General features: G+C 36.1%; 1 protein-coding gene and 1 pseudogene across 5 annotated transcripts in view; both read right to left on the bottom strand.

Annotated features, from left to right (window-relative positions):
* AP3B1 (adaptor related protein complex 3 subunit beta 1) overlaps positions 1 to 24513 on the bottom strand; it is a 275634-nt gene that overhangs the window by 124853 nt on the left and 126268 nt on the right. For all 5 annotated transcript variants that reach the window (XM_033430068.2, XM_033430070.2, XM_033430067.2 and 2 more), the window contains 3 exons: positions 23036 to 23168; positions 15738 to 15847; positions 934 to 1110 (listed from right to left, as the gene is read on the bottom strand). In XM_033430068.2, coding sequence (XP_033285959.1) covers positions 934 to 1110; positions 15738 to 15847; positions 23036 to 23168 — 420 coding nt within the window. The remainder of the gene's footprint in view (positions 1 to 933; positions 1111 to 15737; positions 15848 to 23035; positions 23169 to 24513) is intronic.
* On the bottom strand, positions 4088 to 15726 carry LOC117201685 (52 kDa repressor of the inhibitor of the protein kinase-like; annotated as a pseudogene).

The raw sequence follows: 24513 nt of genomic DNA, 5'->3' as shown, positions 1-24513 counted from the left end.
CCACTTTGGCTGGGCTGGGCACTGCTGGGAACAGCACAGGCCATGTCTGTACAAGCTCAACATATTCTCCCAGCTGGAAGGGCCCTTGCTAGTCAGCGCTTCCCCAAACTGCACTCCTTTGTCAATGGGTCTCAAATGTTGGGGGCGGGGGCACCAGAACCACCAGGTGGGGCTTAGCAAAGTGTAGACTTCGGTTTCCCTCTAGGTCAGAGGCAAGGCCCAGAGGCTACCTTATTAACCAGCACCCCGAGAGCTCCTGCTCCACGTAGTCATTGGGCCACATGTGCAGGACGGCTGTGATGGTTAAAGCCATTCCTTAGTCACATACCACACCCCTCTGGAGAGGCACAGAGCCCACCAGTGCCGAACTCACTTGACCTTATCTCAACATTTCCCGAATCTGACTATAACGCTGTTTTAAAAAATGAGAATAACTAAAAAATACTGAACGTCTTTCCCTTCACATGGGGGACAAAGTCCATAGCACTTGCCACTCCAAGTCTTGCCCTTGCCTACCTTTCCAAACTCAGCTTTAAGTTTCCTGAAAGCAACAAGCTGTTTCATGACTCTGACCCCCTGCTCTCCTCTTTCCTTATTCTGTATGGTAAACTACTCCTTACAAGCCCTTAGTCAAGAGTCTTATCCTTTATGAAACTTTGACCTCTCTCCTTCTATTTCAGACTTTCAATAACTTTCTCCTCTGGAGTTCCACTGTATCACAATACTTCTATTATAGCACTTACCACATACTATTTCATTTTTTTATGTTTTTCTCCTCTACTAGACCGGAATTTCATCTCTTTATACCACTACCATCTAAAGTCAAACCTTAAAAGAAATAGGCACCTGGTAATTGTTGAACGGACAGACTAATGTATCAGAGCAAAGAGGAAAGTAGATTTCACATAGGTAGACTAAGGATTAGTCTCTTACCTGTTTGGAGTTGGTTAAATACAGTTTTGCTCCAAGATTCAAAATCTGCAGCTTTACCAGATCATCTTCACCAGTGAAGCTTTTAGCCGTCTTCCTCAAAACATCAGGGGCAATTTTAGGAACTCGTTCACAGTTTTCTCCAATTAGCCAAAGAATACTTGCTCTAGCCACAGGAACCTAATATTAGAAGCAGATTATATACAAATATTACAAATAATATAATCATACTCTCCTTAATATTAACATAGAAAAGGCTTTAAATATTATAAAGGTTTTATCATCTATTAATTTATTTAACACATATCCAGGCAGTCCTCCTGTATTTATGAATTTTCTTCAGTTACCAGAAATTCTGATTAAAACTGATTTCAGAGATAATGCTTAAGAAAAGATTCATAAAGGAAAAACCACTGGTCTAGAATCTTGATTCTAACAGTGATCCACCAATTCTTGGGCTAAATCTGTCTGGCCGTGCCCATTTATTTATCATTGTTGCTGTTTCTGTGCTATAATAGCAGAAGAGTAGTTGCAACAAAGACCGTAAGGCTGAAAATATTTACTTATCTAGCAATTTACAGAAAAAGTTCGCCGACCTCTGCTCTAGCGCATTCACAAACCTCGATGCCTATATAAAAATCATCTAGGGTTATGACTAAAACTGTAGGGTTTTGGTAACAGTTCTAAGACAGTAGTTCTGTGATGGGGTCCAGGAATCCATGCTTCATGAAGCATTACAGATGATTCCGGAGACAGGTGGTCTGCAAACCACGTTTTGAGAATCTATGGACAATACAGAAAAAGGAATAGACCCATTAAAGACTATGATTCCAAATCAAAACCGTTATTGCCCTCTATGTATCTATATCTGCAGCACTGGAAATAAATAAAACTGACAAAATCATCAAGGCCTACTTATAAAATCATGAATGCTGGTCTATTATTTGGTCATCAACAATAGAAATGGGAATAAGATAAATTTGTCCAATACTGCATTTTTGGCATTATATATATTTTCAATTATCTACATTTCCATATAATTTGTTTCTTAAAAATAAATGCTCTGTTACAAATTGGAAACCTTCCACCAGCACCATTAAGACTAACATTTTATTTAGAGCATGCAAATTAGTTTTATTACTATTTGTTTATTTGTATCCTCCCCCTTTCAATATCCTTCAAAAGGAATTTGAAGGGGTATGTAAATTAGTTTCTGTGAACATTTTCACCTAGTATAGAAAATTTGCTTTTAATAATAAATGAAAAAGCCAATGGCTATCATTAAGAGGTAGCATCACAAGAAGAGATAAGACTCTTTATGAAGTCCTTTTGTAATGCCTCAAATAAAGTCCTAATGTTTTCATTATAGTTTCACAGCTGTACACAGTAAGACTGTTAAGGAAGAAAGTGAGAATGAGGACCTTTGCACAGCTAGAATTTTATCACAATATATACCACCTTGAATTCCTTCAAAACACCCATTTCAAGAAATAACATAAAATTATTAAGACACCGCTAAGTCTTTCACCAGAAGGCGAATGAGGTCATCAGAAAACTTTAAAGTATACATTTTCAAATAATGTGATAACAGTATCATCTTTAAATTAATATTAAAATAAGTTTAGTAAGAGAGAAGAAATCAGTATGCTTACATAATAAGTGTAAGTACTAACTATAAGTATTGAGTAAAATACTAAATGCTATTACAGATCTATTCACGTAGTATGATAAAACTGATATCCTTACTGTATACCGATTTCTGGAAAGAAAGAGGCTATTTCTAATGTTCCGAAGGTTACACTGCATTAAGACTTTACTCCCAATCTATTATTTTAAATTGGGCTAAAGAACAATAATTGAGTGGTACATTAAATTTTCCAGTACGAAGCAATTCAAGTTGCCTGCCATAATGAAAGGTATGTCTAAATAAGAATATATGGGCAACTTCAGATTTCAGTTATGCTAGATTTATTTTTCTTAAATATTTTATTATAAATTACCAGTATAAAAATTAGATTTCTATGACATATCACATCTGTTACCCCACTTTAAGTAATTTTCCTCTGGTTATACACTTATTTATTTATTTACTTCTTTGCAATTAAAAAGACAACCCCATAAAGGTCTAAGAGATTATTTATATTCCTATTCATTAATATATCAAGATTAAAATAATAATATTTAAATACTCTAAACATTCATAAGTCATACATTTAAAATATAACTCTTTAAAAAATTAAAAATCAGTAAGTTCTAAAGCTCACAATGAAAATCTCTAGGTGAGGGGGGTGGGCGGGCGGGGCCAGGATCATATTCAGAGAGTCTAGTACTAAGTAATAAAATTTCTATTTTAAAAACATAGAAAATGGCAACTAAGGAGCCTGCCTGCCGCAACTAAGAAGCCCACGAGCCGCAACTAAGGAGCCCGCCTGCCGCAACTAAGACCTGACACAACCAATAAAACACACACACACACACACACACACACACAAAGAAAACTTCTTCACAACAGGAAATAATATCACTATAAATATACTAATACCAATCTTTCCATGATGACATTAGAAAGCTTAGAAAACTGACAAACCCAATGTTTTTGTGCATTTGGCTGGAATCAGAATAAGATTTTCAAATTTCAGCCCTGCCTTTCTCTCCCAATTAAGTTATAAGACTCTTATTTGTACACCACTGATACTATGAATCCGTGGCCACTATTTTCAAGGATTTGAAGCAACTGAAAAAAGAGCAATAAGAAAATTAGTCACTTTTTGTCCTTCACGGTCTTTTCAAACAGAACAAATAGGAACACGGAACTAAGGCCAAACTAATAACACACATGTATGCATATAATACTTTCATTATGAACCTTTTTTTTCAATATTTTTGAAGACAAACTGGATTGTAAATGACTTTCCCTGATTCTTTATTCTAAATGCCCTGAGCAAGTGGTTAAGTGCACTTTTTAAAGCTTCTACCAGAAGGCAGTTTCCACTGCCATTTTAACACATTAACTTGCCTGCAAAAACAAATAATGTTTGCTAGCTGACCACAACAGTTATAGAAAGACATCTAGAAAGATTTTACAGATCACTCTGTAAGCAGTTCAATTTAAAAGCTATTGTGTTACAATACCAGCTCACTGCACAATGCAACAGTGTAAAGTAAATCCTGCAAAAACATCGATTTTATTTATTTAAATTTGTCAAAGGCAAAATCAGTAGACATCTAAACAAACTGCATGCAAACAGCACATCAGACCCAATATTCTGCATGTGGACTCAATATGCATGAAAACCTGAGTGTGGATTAAGTGGGGATGGCAGGGCAAGTGTAGTTAACTTGTGAAATGGCAGGCGCTCATGAGGTAGCTGGGCCCAGAGGACATAAGGCTAAGGCGCTACTTCAGTATCGCTCAGTAGTCTACCAAATAACATCTTTCAACTCTTCTTTTATAATGTGAAACCCTCACCTGTCCCATTAAAGATTATGTGAAATCCTCTTAGAACAATCCTCAGGTAGTGTGCATTTTATTCTGGAAGAACTTTGCTCCCAAAGTAGTATTTACTACAAATGAAGGATACTCCAAAGGATAAAATATTCACAATCAGGACAGTTGAGTGCCTTATCAACATAAATTATTCAATATAAATGAATTTTAAATACAGAATTAATTTAAATTTTAGTTTTCAGATTTTCAACTATGCCACTTACATAACAAATGGAATCAATGTCTTGAATACAATAAAATCTGTGTTCTCTTTTTTAAAAAATTACATAGCTAACATCTAATGAGTTCCCACCATGTTTTACAGGCATTGTTTTTAAGTACCTTACCTGTTTTCTCAGTCAGTTATCACAAAATCCCTATGAAGTAGACTCTACCATTATCCCCACTTGATATATGAGGAAACTGGGGCACAAACGAAATAAGAAACTTGACCAACATCTCACAGCTTGTCAGTGATGCAACTAGGACTGGAACTCCAAGTCTAGATCCAGAGTTCGCCATGGGCACTGGGCAGAGACAATGAGTGCGCTATATTCTAGGAAGAATACTGGTCAGCAAGGCAAGAAGACTGGTTCTGGTTCCTGACTGATCACATATATCATGGAGACAAACAATTTCACATCAATGAGCTTCATTTACTCATTAATCAAATGAAAGTTTATTCCTTTGCACCTATTCCTTTGCCACAGTGTGCAACGGCTCCCTTAAGGCCTCCTGCAGCTTCCCCAGAGCGAGCCTTTTTTTTCAGGGCAGATCTAAGCCATCTTCTTGACTATTCCCACACTTATGAACATGGGGCATTTTCCCACTTCCTTTTACCTCTGGTTTTATGGATAAGTAAGGTGGTCACGGTGGGAAGAGGTCTAGCTGTCACCTCGGTTCCTCCTCCTCTCAGAGGGTACATGAGCCCAGGATTTCGTCCTGATAAAGTGGCTTAGGTACTGAGGGAAAACATGCTCAATAGTGTCCTCTTGTCCTCTGACACTGGTCAGACTGGTTCTTTCTAAAATCCAGGGGGTCTAGGATTTAGGTCAAATAGGCAGAGATTCAGTAAGAAAGAGGTCTCATTTAAGGCTCTCAGGCTTCATGTTAGAATCACGTGCCCACATTTAAAGGTCCTCAAGTGCTTGGTCAGATTAATAAAGCCCACTTTCTTTCCCACATGGCCATTGTTCTGTGAACAGGTCTCTTGACTGGAGCAGAGATTCTGGGGATTCACTTCTGATTGGAAGCTGTTGTTGGCTACACCCCCTCACCACATTCTTCTGGAGTAACTTGTGCTGCCAATCCCTGGCCATTTTTAGGGTTGTGCCTCACAAACCACCTTGCTTCTTTCTTCCTTGTCCCACTTCAAGCACTTCAGCTTCCTGAGGTATGTTAACGGTAAAAACTCATCACCTTTTCATTCTCCAAAAGTTCGGGGTTTTTTGCTATAGAACTGCATATAGTTTTTCTTATAATTATTTTAATCTCTTCTATGTCACAGTCCCAATTTGTCTACTTTTGCCTTCTCTCCACCTTATCAGAATCAGGAGGGGTTTTCTACTTTATTGTCTTTCCAAAGGACCACATTTAAGATGTACTGATCAATTTCAACTATCTTTATTTGGTATTCCATTTTACACAATCATCTCTGATCCCTCTTAGGTTTCTATGCTTTCTTTCACTGTTATTTTTCAAATGTCTCAGGACAAATATCAAATTCTTTTATTTTTGGTCTATTTACTTTAAAAATGGTGAACAGTTATAGCTTTAGCCATGCCCCACACATTTTGAAATGAAGTATTTTCTTTTTCTCTGCTTTTTGGAAAGCCTGTATTTTTTTTCTTTAAACTTTAATTTTAAAGTGTATTTCTGGGCTTCCCTGGTGGCGCAGTGGTTGAGAGTCCGCCTGCCGATACAAGGGACACGGGTTCGTGCCCTGGTCTGGGAAGATCCCACATGCCGCGGAGCAGCTAGGCCCGTGAGCCATGGCCACTGAGCCTGCGCGTCTGGAGCCCGTGCTCCGCAACGGGAAAGGCCACAACAGTGAGAGGCCTACGTACCGCAAAAAAAAAAAAAAAAAGTGTATTTCTTGCTTCACAACTGCTCTGGTACCATTTTAAAATATTTAATTCTTATGTTATTGCTTAGGGTTAAAAAATATAAAAGCTTTAAGTTTACTTTATGTCTAAGTAAATGATTTTTTGTAAATGTTCTATGGATATATCCATAAAAGTGGGTATTATCTGTTCAAGAGATATAAGATTTTAGCTATATTTACTATATCAAGTATTGATTCTGTTATTTAATGTCTCTATGTCCTTACATCTACATCTTACTTAAAAATCTATGAGGTATATCTAATTCGAGACAAGCATATTAAAGTCACCCACCAAAACTGTATTTTATCTATTTCTCCTTGCATTTTCAATAGATTTTTCATTTACATATTTATTTGGTTGCCATATTTTTTATGCACATAGGTTTATGTTTCTTAATTTCTTTGTAAATTGGGCCTTTTTTTTCATTTTATAATGTTCCATTTTATCCTGTTAAAAGACTTTAATTAATTTTAAATTCTTGTTGGTATTCACTTAATGTCTCTTTCCCTACTTTCTTATTTTCAACCTTTATCACTTTGATTATGGTGTTTTAATTATAAATGGCCTCAATCTGGCTTTTGCTTTTCATTCCAATTTGAAAGTCTGTCTTCTAATGAGAGAATGCAATCCATTCATATTCAGAGTAGGATGTATTTGATTTTTACTCTTCCATCTTACTTCTTGATTTTAACTGTTCCACTTTAATTTTTACAAATTTATTATTTACTTTACATTTTGCTTTTTTTTTTTCCTTTTATGAATTTGGAATTCCCACCATACTTTGTATTCCACTAATAGTTATCTTCTATCTGACAAAAACAGAAAAACAAGCTTTGCTGTATAGATTTGTAAGAAAGTATGTACTTGGCTAATATTCCAACAACTGCCGTAGAGAAAGTTGATGCAATCAAACATTTTCCTGAGCCCCATACAGGGACATAATCAAACACAACAAATTCTTCTTCCAGGAAAGTCTGTGGTTTGCTTGATATGGGTCTTATATACTGCCACAGGTTTCATGTATAAGCAGCTGCATTCTCCTGAAAGCCCTAACACTCCCTTGCCTTTGCGTCTTCCTTTCTAACAAAAGCAGAACAAGCTTAAAAGCACAAGTTTTAACTAAATTCTGCACAAGATGATGGGGAATACAGAACTCCACATTCCTATTTCTTTCTCATAACCAGACACACATTTCTCCATCATTCTTTATACACAAGGAATTAACTGTTTTCCCTGTCAAAACCCACTGTTTTCACCCTAAGATAAGCTATTTTCACCTTACTATTTTTTAAACAAAATTCACATTTTATTTAGGTTGAAATAAACTATACAAAATTGATTTTCTTCACCAAAAATAACAGCAATATTTTCTGCATTATTCCTAGATAAACTACAAAACACTTATTTTTGTAGTTTTTCTAGGTTTTGCTTGTAAATCAAGATGAGGCAGTAGATACAGTCTTGGAAAAAAACCAAGAAAACAAACAAATTGGTTGTCAGTATCCATGGGCTCTGATCCTGTCTTGCCCATGAAACAGAAGTGTTCAAAAAGCTTATGAGGATGTAGGCTCAATAAAGGAATAGAATGTAAACAGCAACAACCAGATGTGGAACAACAATGGCAGGCTCTTCCATTCAAACTTTAACTGTAATTTGTTCCTTTAACTTTATTTGATAAAGACAGAATCTACACTGAAATTCTTGTTTGGCGAGCTCACACATTTCTCTTACAGTCTGATAATTTTCTTAACTGTCCCTTACGGATTTTTAACAGCATACTTAAAACTCCTACCATTCAAAGGTCAGTCATTGTAACATTTTATAAAATGTATTCCTTCCTCCCATACCTCCTCAAAATTTATTTCTTCAAAGAACTGATAACTCAATCCCTGACAACTGGATCCACAGCGATAAATATTATGTCTAAAATGACTTAACTAATACAATTCCAAAGTGCCATTAGCAGAGATCACACAGAGTGTAACGTGGTACTTTCAATGCTACCTTCTGGAAGAACAGTTAGGTCTCCAAAGCATGGGAGTTCAAACGGGCCATTTAAACAGGCGGATTATCAATGACTAATGTACTCAGTGGGAGGCCTACAGATCAAGATATTCAGTGATTAAGTGGCCTACGTACACCTTACAACTTTTCTATAAGATATTTTCAAATTTCTGACAGATTTTTTCAAATATCAAATATAAGAGAAAGCCTATTTTAAAAGTCTCTTAGGTATTTTCAATGGTTTCTGAATTATCTGTAGGGAGCTCTGACTTACTTGTATAGAGTTTGATATATGTATCCACCATTAAATCCAAATCGTGTTTTATATCAAAATTTATGTTAAGCAAAGCCAAGTTACTTGACCTTTGGTCTGTCAAAGTGTTCCTCAGGTATGCTTTGAGATGATTTCGCCCATTTTCATAGCATTCATTCTCAACCTTTGTCACAGGAAGAATACATAGGACCTTCAGCAATGCACAAACATTAGGGAAAAACTCGATGTCTGGCAGATGAAGGGCTTCATAAATAGTGGATGGAAGTTCTATATGTTTCCCTCTGTGTTTCCACTTGATTCTCCAACAATGCATCATGCTCCTCTGATGTATTGAATTTGAGCTGTCCCATGACAGAGGGTACCAGAGATAAGCATTTAAGAGCTTTGAGGTGCTGTTCTGAGAATATATCTTTCAGTTCCTGAATAATGTGTTTCACTGTTGGAACACTTAAGAGTTTATAGTAACTCGCAGAGGTTAGCTGAGATTTCAGGTTACTGTACTGAGCTCTGCGAAATTTCCCTGGGAGTTTCATCTGAATATCAAGTTTGGTTGCCAAATTTGTGGCTTCCTCAAACTAAAATTCATGATAAACTTCGATATTTTCCATCACTTCATTTAGTGAATGCAGCACTGAAGTCAAACTACTGGCTGCAAAGAAGGCATCAGAGGTTTGCCCCTGAAGATTTTTCCCAAAGGTTCTTGTAAAAGATAGAACATTTTTAAGAACAACAATGGTAACAATGAAATCAAAATCTGTTACTGCACTACAGAGTACAAACGCTTGGCCAGCTATACAGTTATTCCATTTGTGTCACTAATTATACCATCTAAACACGAAACAAGTGCTGGTAGGAGGTCCACTAAGATTCCAAACGCATGATGCCTGCCTGTCCACTGAGAATAGCAAATTTCCTTCAGTTCTTTGCCCCTTTCTTCACTGTTCTGAAAGAGGACAGAAATTACATTGTAAAGCTCTAAAAGCAGTTGTGGTGATCGATGGGAAAAAGAACAAACTTCCTCAATTGTTCCTAACGCGACAGACACTCCCGTAACAGGCACTGATTTTGCCAACCACATATTTAAGGCACAGGAAGAGCAGAGTGTGTAGATAGCTTGGGGATATTTCTCTAAAAGTCTAGAAGCAATAACTTTCACTTTGGAAGAAAATCCACTGGACACAATGTAAGCCTGGCCACGACAGTACTCCATGTTTAATCCCCATTCTCAGTTATCGTAGTGTGAAATTTCACAGCCAAAATTTCTGCATCGGCTTCATAAGGCAGGAAGCCCACAAATTCCTCTCTCAGGTTGTGAGCTTCGTCAACAAACTTCACCAACACAGGCAGGTGCTCTTCCTCTGCTATGTCCACCACATCATCAGTGACGATGGAAAAGAAGTGAGAGTCTCACTTCCCTGAGGGTTTCTTCCCGAATGCAGCTCTCACAGATCTCTACCATCTGTTTTTGCTGTGTTTTCAAACAGAACAATGTGTTAACTGCCATTGTCTCAAAGCGCTTTCTCAGAACCTCTTCACCAGAACTGATCCGGCACTCCAGCAGTGCCTGAAGGTTATGAGGAGTAAAGAGACCTTCTGGGATTTCATCAGCTTCATGTCCATCCAGAGGTATGTTCTGTTTCCCCATAAGAATTAAAATTTCAAATAAAGATTTTAAGTATTCTTTGTTTTCCTTCTCTTCAAGGGTTAAAGGTAAAATGTCTTCATCCTGCTCTTCACCCCCTTCTTCTGCACTGGGGTCCTGAGCATTGCCGTTGTTTATTTCCTTATGTTTTGGTTCCTGTTCAGAAGTTTCATCAATTTTCTTCTGTTTCAGTGTCCTGATTTCATCTTCACTCAATTCTTTTATTCGTTTTTTCTGTGTCTGTGTGGATTATTCAAATGGTTGGTAAGATCAAATATTGTTGGTATTGCATTATCTCGAAGAACTGCCCTGTAAGGACTAGTTCTACGGATCATATAAGTCTCAAAGTGTTTGGCACACAATCGGTAATGTTAAATTAGTTGATCAGGCGTTTTAACTTCTAAGTCGGCTCTCCTACAATTCTCCACTAACTTCTGGCATCTGGCTGGATCCCGCGGGAACCTGAAAAAGGCCAGGTCCGACTGCGTGCTCTTCCACGTGCAGCTGGGGGCCATGCAGAAGCTCCACATCCTCGTCTGCCCGCCGGCCGGCCCAGCCCTCCCCTCCCCCTTCCTCAGGCAGCCCGCCTGCCCGTCGGGGATGGGGAGGGGAGACAGGCCGGTGTGCCAGGAGGTGGCGGGCACCTTACTACTTTTTAAACACAAGATGAGAATATGAAAATAATTTCACTTCTCTCCCCTCTCTTCCTCCCATGAGACCTTCAAAACACATTTATTCCACCCCAATCCCACCCTACCCCTAGATTTTCTGATTGTTCAATATTTTTAGTTCCAGATTATTAGAATTTCCCTTATATTATGGCCCTTCTTTTTCAAGAGTTCTCAGCACTTTTGTTAGACATTCCTAGTCTATCTTTATACATTCTAATTATGTGTATAAATATATACATATATTTGTGTATCTCTATTCTTTGATTTCCCCAAACTAGAGTTCACTGCTGTGGTTCATTAGTTCTTGCTTAGAAAAGTGGTTCTTACTAGATGATGTAACACTTGTCTAAAAGGTATCTAAATACCTGTAGGAGTATTTGTGATTGTTACAATGACTAAAAATACTACTGAAATTTGATGCTTGGTACACAGGGACGCTGGATGTCTATCTCAGTAGACTTGAGGAAAAGATTTTACCCTCTTATCTTCCATCAATAGATCACTGACAAATAATGTCAAACATCTGTTCCACATATGGGCAAATATGGACCAATCTAATGCCTAATTTCTCAATGATTTAGGGAAATCAAAAGGAAACAACAATAAAGTCCTGGCCAGGTCAGTGAGTAGGCAAGTGAATTGAATACAAAAAAGAGAGACTAGAAATGGAAAACAGATACAGCATGATGTATTGGTTAAGAAAGCAGACCTACTAGCTATGTGACCTTAGGCAAGTTACTTAACCTCTCTGTGCCTCAATTTTCTTTTATGTAAAATATACAGAATAGAACGTACCTTTCAGAGTTGTTATTAAAATTAATGATTTATATTTTTAAGGTGCTTAGAATAGTGCCTGGCATATGATTAGCACTACAGGAGTTATGTTAAATAAATTAGTAAAATAGAATTGAAGCAACAAGGATGCTTACTAAATTCAAACCTTATCATTAAGTCTGTCTTCCTCAAAAACTTTAAATATAGCCAAGATCATAATTACAGCTTACACGAAGCTCTGTTTTAAATGTTTCAAATATGTTGACTCATTTATTCCTCACAACAGATCTATAGTTATTAGTACTACGGTTCCCATTTTACAGAGAAGAAAACTGGAGCAGGGAGAAGTCAAGTATTGCTTAAGATCACAAAGCTAGTAAAAGGCAGAGACTAAATTTGAACACAACTCATCTGGTTTTCAAATCCACTCTCTTAGCCTCTCATACACAGTCTTTGTAATAAGTCCTGACTTTGATGATTAATCAACAATAACAGTAGATATGAAGACAAAGAACAGTGGTGAGAATGTGGTAGAAGATCAGATGCTAAGTGACCCTGTGAGTATTATTCTTAGCTTTAAGATAAATGTGTAACTGCCCTGCAAGCTTTAATAACACTCTGAAGGAAAGAAAACTTTGCCACTAGAGAGATTAAAAATTGGTCCTGACTAGTACGCTCCAAACCTAGCCATCTATTACCTTTAACTATACAAATATGATCCCTCTGAACAGACTCTGAGTATAGATTACCCCATCTTCAAACAAGGAAGAAGGGTGACCCTTGCACAACACGGGTTTGAGCTGCATGGGTCCACTTACACGCAGATTTTTTTTTTTTCCAAAAAACATAGAGTCGCAGGTTTTGCATATGCAGATTCAACCAACCTGGATCAAAATTTCCACCCCCGGCTGGTTGAGTCTGTGGATGCAAAACTTACGAATATGAGGGCTGGCTGTAATATACTGCCTCCTCCTTAAACTACAACCCCTCTAGTTAGGAACATTAGCTGTCAAACTAACCAACATTCAAGGGACAGGCAGAGCAAAAGACAAACACAATGGAGAAGAGTTTGAAGAAAAACCAGACAGAAGCAATGGAGAGAATGTCTCAAAAGGGAAGCAGTGGTCAGAGAAATCAAATGCTAATGAAAGATCAAGAAAGATGTGGACAGCAAATTATCCACTGGATTTAATAAAAGGAGATAGTCAATGACCTTGCAAAAGGAGAAGTAGTGGAGTGTCAAAATCAGACTGTGGTAAAGCAATTATACCCCAATAAAGATGTTTAAAAAAAAAAAACCAGACTGTGATGGGTTGACGAGTTGAAGGTAAGGAAATTAAAAAAAAAAAATTCTTTTCAGGTAATTCTTCCAAAAACTTTAGTTCTAAAGGAAGAAGAGAATGAAATAGGACACAAATAACAATAACAGCTAACACACGGTGCTGTGTGACAGGCAATGTTCTAAGAGCTTTACATTTCTTAACTAACACAATACTTTCAATAACATAGGTTCTTTTACCCTCACCATTTTATATTGGTGGGCAAAGTGATGGGCAAAGTGAAGTATAGCGATATTAATGTAAGGACATGTAATGTGACAGAACAAAAATTAATATTTATTTTTAAATTTAATTTAATTTTTAAACAACTTCAGATGTATAGAAAACTTACAAGAAGAATAAAAGGAATTTCTGAATACCCTTCACCCACATTTCCCAAATGTCAACATTTTACTACATTTGCTCTAGCTTTCTACATATACAAACACATTTTGGTTTCCAAATCACTCAAAGTTGTAGATATGCCCTAATACTCTGAAATACTTCAGTGTAAACTACCTAAAAAAAGGAATGCTCTTATATAATGAACACAGTAGAATTATTTAAAAACCAGGAAACTGAACACTGAACCAATACTATCAACTATTCTAAAGATTTTATTGAGATTTTTCCAATTATTCCTATAAAATCCTTTATAGCAAAAGAAAATCCAAAATTATGTTACATAGAGTTGTCATAATCCTTCTAATCTCTTTTAACCTGCAAAATTCCTGAGTTTTTCTTTCCATTTTATGATATTAGCATTTTTAAAGACTGTAAGACAATTATTTTGTAGAATACCCTCATTTGGTTTTGTCTCATGATTAGATTCAAGTTATTCAGTTTTGGCAGGAATTCAACAGACTGGATGCTGAGTTCTATTTGGTGTATCTTATCAGAAGGTACATAATCCCATTTCTGGCAATGATAACAATGTTCATTTGGTTCAGGTAGTGTCTGCTAGGCTTCTCCATTGTAAAGTCAAAAGTCAATAATTTGCCCTTTTAAATTAAGAATAACTTATGAGGTTATTTATACCTTGAAAGTATGCAAATATCCTGTTACTACTCAAGTTTTCACCCCCTAGTTTTCAGCATTTGTTAATGATTCTCGCGTGAATCAATTACTGTTGTGATGGCTATTCTAATTCCATCTTTTTTTTTTTTTTTTTTTTGCGGTACGCGGGCCTCTCACTGCTGTGGCCTCTCCCGTTGTGGAGCACAGGCTCCGGACGTGCAGGCCCAGCGGCCACGGCTCACGGGCCTAGCCGCTCTGCAGCATGTGGGATCCTCCCGGACCGGGGCACGAACCCGTATCCCCTGCATCGGCAGGCGGACTCTCAACCACTGCGCCACCAGGGAAGCCCTCTAATTCCATCCTTTGTTCTTCTATAATTATTAGTTGTTTTTGCATTGTAAGGAAGAACTTCCCTTCCTCCTTACTCATTCATTAATTCATCCATTCAAGTGTGGATTCAGAGATTCTTACCCTATTCAATAGGTTATAATCCTTTTACCATCATTTATTTTGTTGCTCAAATTAGCCAGTAGGGGCTCCTTTAAGCTGGCTCTTGTATCTTTCTGACACGTCTCTACCATTCTGTGAGCACTGTCTTGTTTTTATGGCCCAACAAGATGTTCCAAGATTATCTTCTTTCCTTGCCCTAGCTCAGAAATCAGCCATTTCTCTAAGGAGCCCTGGTTCCTTTAAAAAATGCTGAATGGAATTTAAAAACCAAAGTCCACCATAAAAGGGGATGCAGTACTACATTCTACAACATGCGTGAACCTTGAAAACACTCTAAGTGAAAAAAGCCAGACAGAAAAGGCCACTTATTATATGATTCCATTTGTATGAAATGTCCAGAATAAGCAAATCCCCAGCGACAGAGAGCAGATTAGTGGTTGTCAGGGGCTGCAGTAACGGGAGGATCAGGAGTTTCACGTTAGGAACTTGATTTTAGGGATGATGAAAACGTTCTGGAATTACAGAGTGGTCATGGTTGCACAACCTTGTGAATATACCAAAAACCACTGAGTTATGTACTTAAAAGCGTGAATTTTATGGTATGAAATTATACCTCAATTAAAAAAAAAAACCCAAGATCTGGGCACTAGGTGTGCTCAGTGGTACTGGGGTTTTTATTGCATGTAGGTCCTCTTAAAGGACAGCATTAGGAAACAGATGTTTGTATACTCATGTACAAATTCATATGTGTACATACAAATGTGTGTAGACACACACATACATGCATATACACTCCAACACATCTAGCTATCTATAGAAAAACCCATGAAGTTCACATTGATATCTCCAATTCCAAGCCAATACTGCAGTATTTATTGTATCCTTCCCTTTTTTCAGATTTGTGATTCCCTTCCACAACAGTGTGGAATCTTAGAACAAGGAGAGTTCAGCTCTCTTCACCATTATACTTCAGTATGTCTGTTTATTTTAACAAAACTATAATTTACTGAATAAAATTCAGCTGAATTGGTACTAAAAGCAAAGATCTCTTAATTGGTACTCACAGTGATACTGTCCAAGAGTTTGGCCATATGTTTAATAATTTCACCATGTTGTATGGGTTGCATCTGCAGTAATTTCTTAATAACAACCACACTTTCAGCAACAACTATTTCTGAAAAAAAAATTCACATTATGCATATTAAATATGTATAATTCAATTCAAACTCATTATTCTTGGTAAAATGTAAATTTAAATTAGCAAAACATTCTACATGTCTTAAATGACTAGGTGAAAACTATAACCATGAGTATACATCTAAATTTTGGGGGTGAACCTTCAACTAAAGTAGGAGAGTAAAAAAATAAATAAATAAAAATAAAGTAGGAGAGTATACTTTAATTTCTAACTTCTGTTGCTGTCTCCTAGCTTCTGATATCCCTTTCTAATCTCTGCTTCTTTAATTCAGAAAAGCAAAGTGAGGTTAGATTACACAATCACCATAATGTTCAACTGTCTTTGACGTTTAATCACAGCTCTCAAATACTGTTCTTTGATTCCTAGCAGTTATATAGTGGTAATCAAATACTTAGAATCTACATAACATTTTTTCAATTCTAAAGAAAATAGCAAACTTTAAAAAAATTCCTTAAGTGCTATGTCTAGAAAAGTGAGTATCACGTATTATTAGTAGTAGGAAAGGTGTTACTATAGAGATAGACAGAAAGGGTCGGCTTGTGAGCTAAACCGTTTCCATTTGATGCATGAATCCACTCTCCGCATTTCTTGGCCCAACTCTGTGCCCTTAGAGGCTGACTTCTGTGGACTGTATCAACCAGATTCCTTTGTCCCTCACTTACAGGTATGTTTAGCCAATAGGAAGCACCAGCAAGAAATCAGGGGGCAGGAGAGAATATTTATTACCCTGGATCCCTCTCCTGCCAGACCTCCCTGGCAGTGCTAGCATTCCTCTATTGAAGGTTTCAGTTCCTATGAGTGGCTCTCTCCTTCAGGGTCTGTTAAGTGTCCCGACTCCTCAAACCGCTTCACTTCAATTCTACATATGGTAACGGCTTCCCACCTTGCTACCCTGCGAGCCCCAGGGTGTTACAGTATACCTTGTTGGTTTCCCTTAATCCCACCTACAATTTATAAATAAACAGTTCCTTCATTAAATTCTCTTCAATTGTCCCTTTTAAGTCATCTGTTTCTTGCCAGGGCCTTAACTAATATAGTAATTGGTACTAGGAGTGGCTCTAGGAAGCAGATCCTCAAATTGGGATTCTGAGATTGAGTTATCACAGGCTAACCACTGGTCCAGAGTTACGATTTTAGTGGCAACGGTAGAGAAATGTCATAAACTAGTAAGAGCACCTTACCTAATGGAATGAATCTTATATAAATGATTACTAATGTTACTGATGCCAAAGAAATACACCAACACTGCCTTTACTTATTATTCTGGCATTTTTATTAACTGAGATTCATGGATATTAGAGATTCCCCAGGCAAACACATAGGTTTATTTTAATATTATTCTGGAAATATACCATGACTTGTGTTTTGTTACTCTTTTTCTCTGAAATACATTTTCTTATCTAGCCTCGTTTAAGTATATAAGCAAAAGTTTTTATCGTTCTAATTATTATTAAACATATATACTTCATATTATATATATGTGTGTATATACATACACACACACACACACACACACACACACACACACACACACCTCTCTTTCTCCCTGGGAATGATACATTAATATTTCATAATGTTTCAGTTTACAAAATGATATATTTCTTTTTAATTCTCACAATAACATGTGGTAGGTACCTTATTATCATCATCTTAAAGATGAAGAAAGAGAAATGCACTGAAGAATTCAAACTCAGAACCAGAATGTACCATTCTATCTCTAATGTTCTATGTTACTATGAGCGGGTATTACTTTTATAAAGACCACCTCTTGGAGCTATGAGGAAAACAGAAACAAATCAGAATGAGACTCTGCCCTCATCAAACTTACACTCTGCTAGGAAACATTAAGTGGTTAAGTAAGCAATTACCATGCAAAGTAAAGTATGGTTAAGTGTGGTTTTAAAGAATCCATAGTAAAAAATGTATCTTTTTAAAATATATTATTGCAAAACTAGCCTAAATTAAAAAAAGTTGTATAATTTTAATTATCCACATGTAGAGGCAGGGTTGGCTATAGTTGAAATAAACTTGGCATTATTTACCCTTTGGTGGCACCTTGGTTTCCTATTGTTGCTGTTATAGATTACCACAAACTCAGTGGCTTCAAGCAACACAAATTTATCATTTTACAGTTCTGGAGCCAGAATTTAACACAAGTCTTATGGAGCTAAAATCAAGGTGTTAACAGGACTAAGTTCTCCACAGAGGTTCTAAGGGGAAATCCGTTCTTTGCCTTTTCAAAATTTTAGAGGCTACCCACATTCCTTGGCTCAAGGCCCCCTGCCAGCAAGGACATCATTCTAGCCTCTGCTTTTGACATCTGACTTTCTTGGTTACACTGGGCCCAAGATTATTGGATGAATAATCTCTCCATCTCAAGAATTTTTTTTTCTAACGTGTTAGTTTCTGCTGTATAACAAAGTGAATCAGCTATATGTATACATATATCCCCATATCCCCTCCCTCTTGCGTCTCCCTATCCCACCCCTCTAGGTGGTCACAAAGCATCGAGCTGATCTCCCTGTGCCATGCAGTTGCTTCCCACTAGCTATCTATTTTACATTTGGTAGTGTATATATGTCCATGCCACTCTCTCACTTTGTCCCAGCTTACCCTTCCCCCTCTCTGGGTCCTCAAGTCCATTCTCTACGTCTGTGTCTTTATTCCTGTCCTGCCTCTAAGTTTGTCAGAACCTTTTCTTTAAAATTTTTTAAAGACTCCATATATATGTGTTAGCATACGGTATTTGTTTTTCTCTTTCTGAGTTACTTCACTATGTATAATAGACTCTAGGTCCATCCACCTCACTACAAATAATTCAATTTAGTTTCTTTTTATGGCTGAGTAATATTCCATTGTATATATACACATCTTCTTTATCCATTCATCTGTCGATGGACACTTAGGTTGCTTCCATGTCCTGGCTATTGTAAATAGTGCTACAATGAACAATGTGGTACATGACTGTTTTTGAATTATGGTTTTCTCAGGGTATATGTCCAGTAGTGGGATTGCTGGGTCATATGGTAGTTCTATTTTTAGTTTTGTAAGGAACCTCCATACTGTTCTCCATAGTAGCTGTATCAATTTACATTCCCACCAACAGTGCAGGATGGTTCCCTTTTCTCCACACCCTCTCCAGCATTTATTGTTTGCATCTCAAGAATCTTAATCACATCTGTAAAGTTCCCTTTGCCACATTAGGTAACATATTCACAGATTCCAGGCATCAGGACCTGGACATCTTAGGCGTTGGGTTGGAGGGGGAGGGTGTTATTCTACCCTACCCAGGTGCCTTCTCATTCCCTTTGGGTAATTCCACCCTACTTTTCCTTCATGCTACCTCCTGGTTTTCAAAGACCTCACTCAGTACCGCAGTGGTACTCTACCACAAGTACAAAGTGATCTTATGTTCTGGGCCTTTCCAAGCTTTCTCCTTGTCCTCAACAGAACTTAATGGTCCTCACTCTAAGAAGTATAGCCTACTATTTTTAAACATTGTAACTTTATTTTGGTAAGAACACTTAACATGAGATCTACCCTCTTAACAAATTTTTAACCATATGATACTTTACCGTTGACTACAGGTACAATGTTGTACAGTAGATCTCCAGAGCTTATTCACCTCGCTTAACTAAAAGTGATGCCCGCTGATTAGTAGCTGCCCATTTCCCTTTTCTTCTAGCCCCTGGCAAGTACCTTTCTGTTCTTGGATTCTATGAATTTGACTATTTTAATACGTCATACAAGTAGAAACATTCAGTATTTGTCTTTCTGTGACTGGATTATTTCACTTAAGTTTCTCAAGATTAGTACAGCCTACTATTACCTTCATTTTACAAATGAGCAATCTGAAGCACAGGGAGACTGTGTAATTTATTCAAGACAACATTAACATTCAAACACAGGTAGTCTAGTCCTGCATGAGAGCAGACAGCTGGCAATTGAGTAAGTGGTCAATATACAGGAAGACTGTAGTATACTTGTTTTTTTGTTTTTGTTTTTTTGTTTGTTTTTGTTTTGCGGTATGCAGGCCTCTCACTGTTGTGGCCTCTCCCGTGGCGGAGCACAGGCTCCGGACGCGCAGGCTCAGCGGCCATGGCTCACGGGCCCAGCCGCTCCGCGGCATGTGGGATCTTCCTGGACCGGGGCACGAAACCATGTCCCCTGCATCGGCAGGCGGACTCTCAACCACTGCGCCACCAGGGGAGCCCTGTGGTATACTTGTTTATTATTGCCTCCCTCCATTAGGCTGTGAGCTCCTTATGGGCAGAAACTTTCTATAGGCTGACAAATATCTTATTCATCTATTCTACACATACTAAATACCTCAACTGATTCAACTTTTCAACAAATGCCTATTATATAAAACAAAACAAAACAAAAAATAGTCTTTGCCCCAATTCTTTTAGTTTACAGTAGATGGTAAGAAGGTTATTCAGACAAGCAAATTTTGCTAATATATTATCTAAAGAAAATTAACTGAGGAATTAAATTATCCTAAGTCAACTGAAATGCAGATTTCTCCTTAAGGTCTTTAAGAAATCTGTTTATCAGTGAAACTTACATAGTGATAATGGACTATTTTAGGGCAACCTTCAAGTCTGCCTACAAGTCCTGTCCATGCCAAGAAGGAAGACGTCAACAACAATAAAAACCCTACAGGTCAAGAAGAATATATTAAATATATGTAAAAACAATGGAGTCTCAGTGCTGTTCCTGGGGTTGTAAGATACATTATCTAAAAAGATGATGAGGTATTCATACTAATATAAAATCAAAGAGTCACAGACCCTTAGAGGGCCAAAAGAGCTTACAGATTTTAAAGAAACTGAGGCCTCATTCACAGCATTTATTCCTAAAAGCAGATCTTTCAATAGGAAGAGAAAGGGGCTCTGTTGTAACAACTGACCATTTTAAGTTAAAAATATTATTACTTTCTTTAATGTCACTGAGCCAGTTTCCAAACTATGAAAGTGAAGCATATATGATAAACAGTTAAAGAATCAGGCAAATGATGATTGTGAAATCAGAACCTGAAAAATACAATTTAACTTTCTTAATATTCAAAGCAGAAAAAAAATCCACTGTTATAAACAGAGTTTGGTTTACCAAAAACAAAAGCCTGAACATTGAAATGTCAGAGTTTAAGTCAGTAAATCTACCTTGAGGAGTGATTATAAATTATATTAGTTTCCCATTGACTAATTAATAAAATGATCTATTCGTCCCTTAAAAGTACTACAGGGTATAGAATATTCATCTTCTAAATCAAAGTCAATAAAAAATTAAGAGTCTGGGATTAACATATATACATAACTATAAATAAAACAGATAATCAACAAGGAGCTACTGTATAGCACAAAGAACTCTACTTAATATTCTGTAACAGCCTAAATGGGAAAACAGTCTGAAAAAGAATAAATATATGTATATGTATAACTGGATCACTTTGTTGTACACTTGAAACAAACATAACATTGTAAATCAACTATACGGCAATATAAAATAAAAATTTTTTGAAAATAGATAAAAGCAAAACTTGCTAAAAAGAAAAAAGTACTACAGGGGTACAGAATATTCATCTTTTAAATCAAAGTCAATAAAAAACAGTTTTTGAGAAATTAATGTGTTAGAAAGCCTAAGTAGAAACAACTGCTTTAAAATCCAGCTTGAAAATTTCACATGAGAAAAAGTGGTCAAAATATAAAATTGACAAACCTTAGATCCATTTTGTATTTGAAAGAACTAGCCAGCATTCTAACTGATTTGTGGTGCTTTTTGTAAGCAATCAAATTGAAGTGTGTCTTAGAAAGTCATTATTAAAGACATAGGAAAATGAAAACATATTTTTTAACTCACATTTTAAAGTGTGACATAGAAATAGAGACAAAGAGGATGTTATTGTTAAAAGTAGAAATAGATGAAATGGATGACATTTAGCACCCTATCCTCTGTAGTTACCTTCTACAGGCAATTTTTCAAAAAAATCTATTTCCTTGATAATTTTTCTTGCCACTTATTTGAAGTTATAATACTGCATATAGAAAAACGTTCTATCCGTCATAATATCTTGAATTTACAGGTTAAAATTTATAATTTTATGCTTACAGGAAACATCATTCTTATTTGGGGATAAATTTTGTTTCAAATTATTTTCGTTAGAAGTATTTACAATAATATTACAGCTTTCTAGAGATCTACATCTGGAAAAAGACAGTTAGGCATAACGTAGTAAAAAGTTACTTTTCAAATAAAATATAAAAAGTAATCAATTTTGTTATGTTTCACCTTATGGTTGCTATGTCATATATGCCTGGGTCTAGATATGACATAATTATATTTAGAATTCCACAAATAATTTCAATAACTTTACACAGAAAATTATGCTTTTCCTAAAAAAAAATCCCTTGTTTTAATCTCATTTTAATTAAATAAATTATTTTAAAGGTGAAAGCTGAATCATTTTTCTTTCTTTCTTCAAAAGGTCTCATTTATTCTAAAGCCATATCATAGAAATAACGGACATTTACCACAGAAAGTATGAAATCTAGATTATGTATTTTACTGGATATTACCTATCCAGTTTTACAAAATGTTTAGATACTGTTTGGCTTAAAAACATGAAGCTGTTCCAAACTGATGACTTTTAAATCTAATTAATCTTGAATATAAAATTATTAAGTGACTTTCTGGAAAAAAACTTTGAAGTTACACATTTACATACTTTTTTGATCTACCTTTTATAACTTCTCATGTTGTAAAGTCATTTGCCTGCTTTTAGCACCCTCTGCAGGTGAACCAATATTATACATAGCATATGTCATTAAAAAGCAGTAAAATAGAACCTTTGTGGAAAGGGTGCAATGAAGGTGATTAAATTGTGAAGAAATAAAATAAACAAATTATACTTTCTTAGTTCTGGTCAGGTAAGAAAATTCTGTTTGTAAGTTAATTATCTAATTTACTAAAACAACAACAAAAAACTGTGTGTGTGTGTGCGCGTAGTTCAAAAGATAAAATGTTACTATTCACTGTAACCATGCTACTGACATACAGGAAAAACTAAAATGCAATACTAAAAAAGAAGTTACAATCTGTAGATCATACCAAGAATATTCAAATGAGAAATTATTTGAAAATAAAATGAAGCTGTCAACTTACCATCCCTGTTGGACAGCAGACACACCAGGCCAGTAAGGCACGTGTCAGTGACTTCTGAGATGTTGGTGGCACATCTGCCTATAGTTTGAATAGTGGCTGCTGCAAACTGTTTATCCTGGCTTTTCACATAGGTCTAAAAAATTATCTCAGTTAGTTCATACATTGACACTATCAAGTGAACAAACAAATCCCTAATATATTAAGCTCTGTCAGAATATAAGAATTCTAGAATACATAATCTTCTCATCTAAAGGCATAACAAGAGGTCCAACTCCTGAATTAATTTAGTTCTGCTTTTTCACTTAAAGAATGTGGCTACAGAAGAGGCACATTTTCAAGCCAGGTTCATTCACCTGTGGCTACAGTGGCTTGTGACTCCAGAAGAGATAGTGGGGAGCAGTCACCCAAGGACAGCAATTAGTTTAAGTGCAAGGTTGAAAGAGATGATGAGAACCCTCTCTTTGGAGGTTTCAGTTCATTTAACCAGCAGCATCTGTGAATCTATGAAAAAAGGGTTGCTTTTTCAGAGCTACTAAAGCTAAAAATTGGGAGAAGAGGAGGAAAAGGATCAATATGCTACTGATAAACATTTTATACTTTCAAAATGGTATCTGAATGTTAGTAAACTGCAATAGCTACAGTGAGTAGCATTTCAATAAAGACTTTATAAATACTTGATTTGCAACAAAATAAAACACCACACTTTTGAAAGAGATTTTCTTGAAAAGAATGCTTTAAAAATACACTGTAAACCATATATTTATATAAACTTAAAAAGAAATTAATCACTTATTTATTACAGACCTAAAGAATTTCACTTTGGTTATAACTTTCCTAATTTAAAAACTAAGCTTTTATTGTATACAGAAACAAATTTATTTTTAATAAATATGCATATTTATATACATTATATATAAATGGAATTTAAAATCCCATTTTCAATTGAAATTTAAAAAAATGACTCCCAACCTCAAATGACAAGTACCTAATGTAGAATTAACACCACGTTCATCTAACATGCAAAACAGGATATGCATTTAAATGGTGCCTAAATGGCAAATGGAGGAGAAAATCCAAGAATATCTAAAAGACACACGAATTTAGTGAAAATGGTACCAAAACACGATTAAATGCTGAGGAAATAAATTAAACAAATTAAACTCTCTTAGTTCCATGTAGGAAAGATCAACTGTATTTAAAACCATTTCCCAGTTGATTACCTAATTTCCTCAGTTACAAAAAACTGAGTCTTTAGAAAATTTCTCTATTTTCTCAAAAAGTTATGAATAAACTGTACACATCTATGAACATAACCCATAAACACAGAAATAAGGTAAAATATAGACAGTGATAAAAAAGGATACATGAAGAAAGAATATATTAAAAAGTCTCACTAAACAGTGGACCTTACTAAACATCCTGATATTAAATGAAATGACTAGATCACCAATATCCTGAAACAGGTAAATAATGCCATA

This window comes from Orcinus orca, chromosome 3 (genome assembly GCF_937001465.1).
Source record: "Orcinus orca chromosome 3, mOrcOrc1.1, whole genome shotgun sequence".
NCBI lineage: Eukaryota > Metazoa > Chordata > Mammalia > Artiodactyla > Delphinidae > Orcinus > Orcinus orca.
Note: the sequence above shows the minus strand (reverse complement) of the source record. Positions and strands in the feature narration are given on the sequence as shown.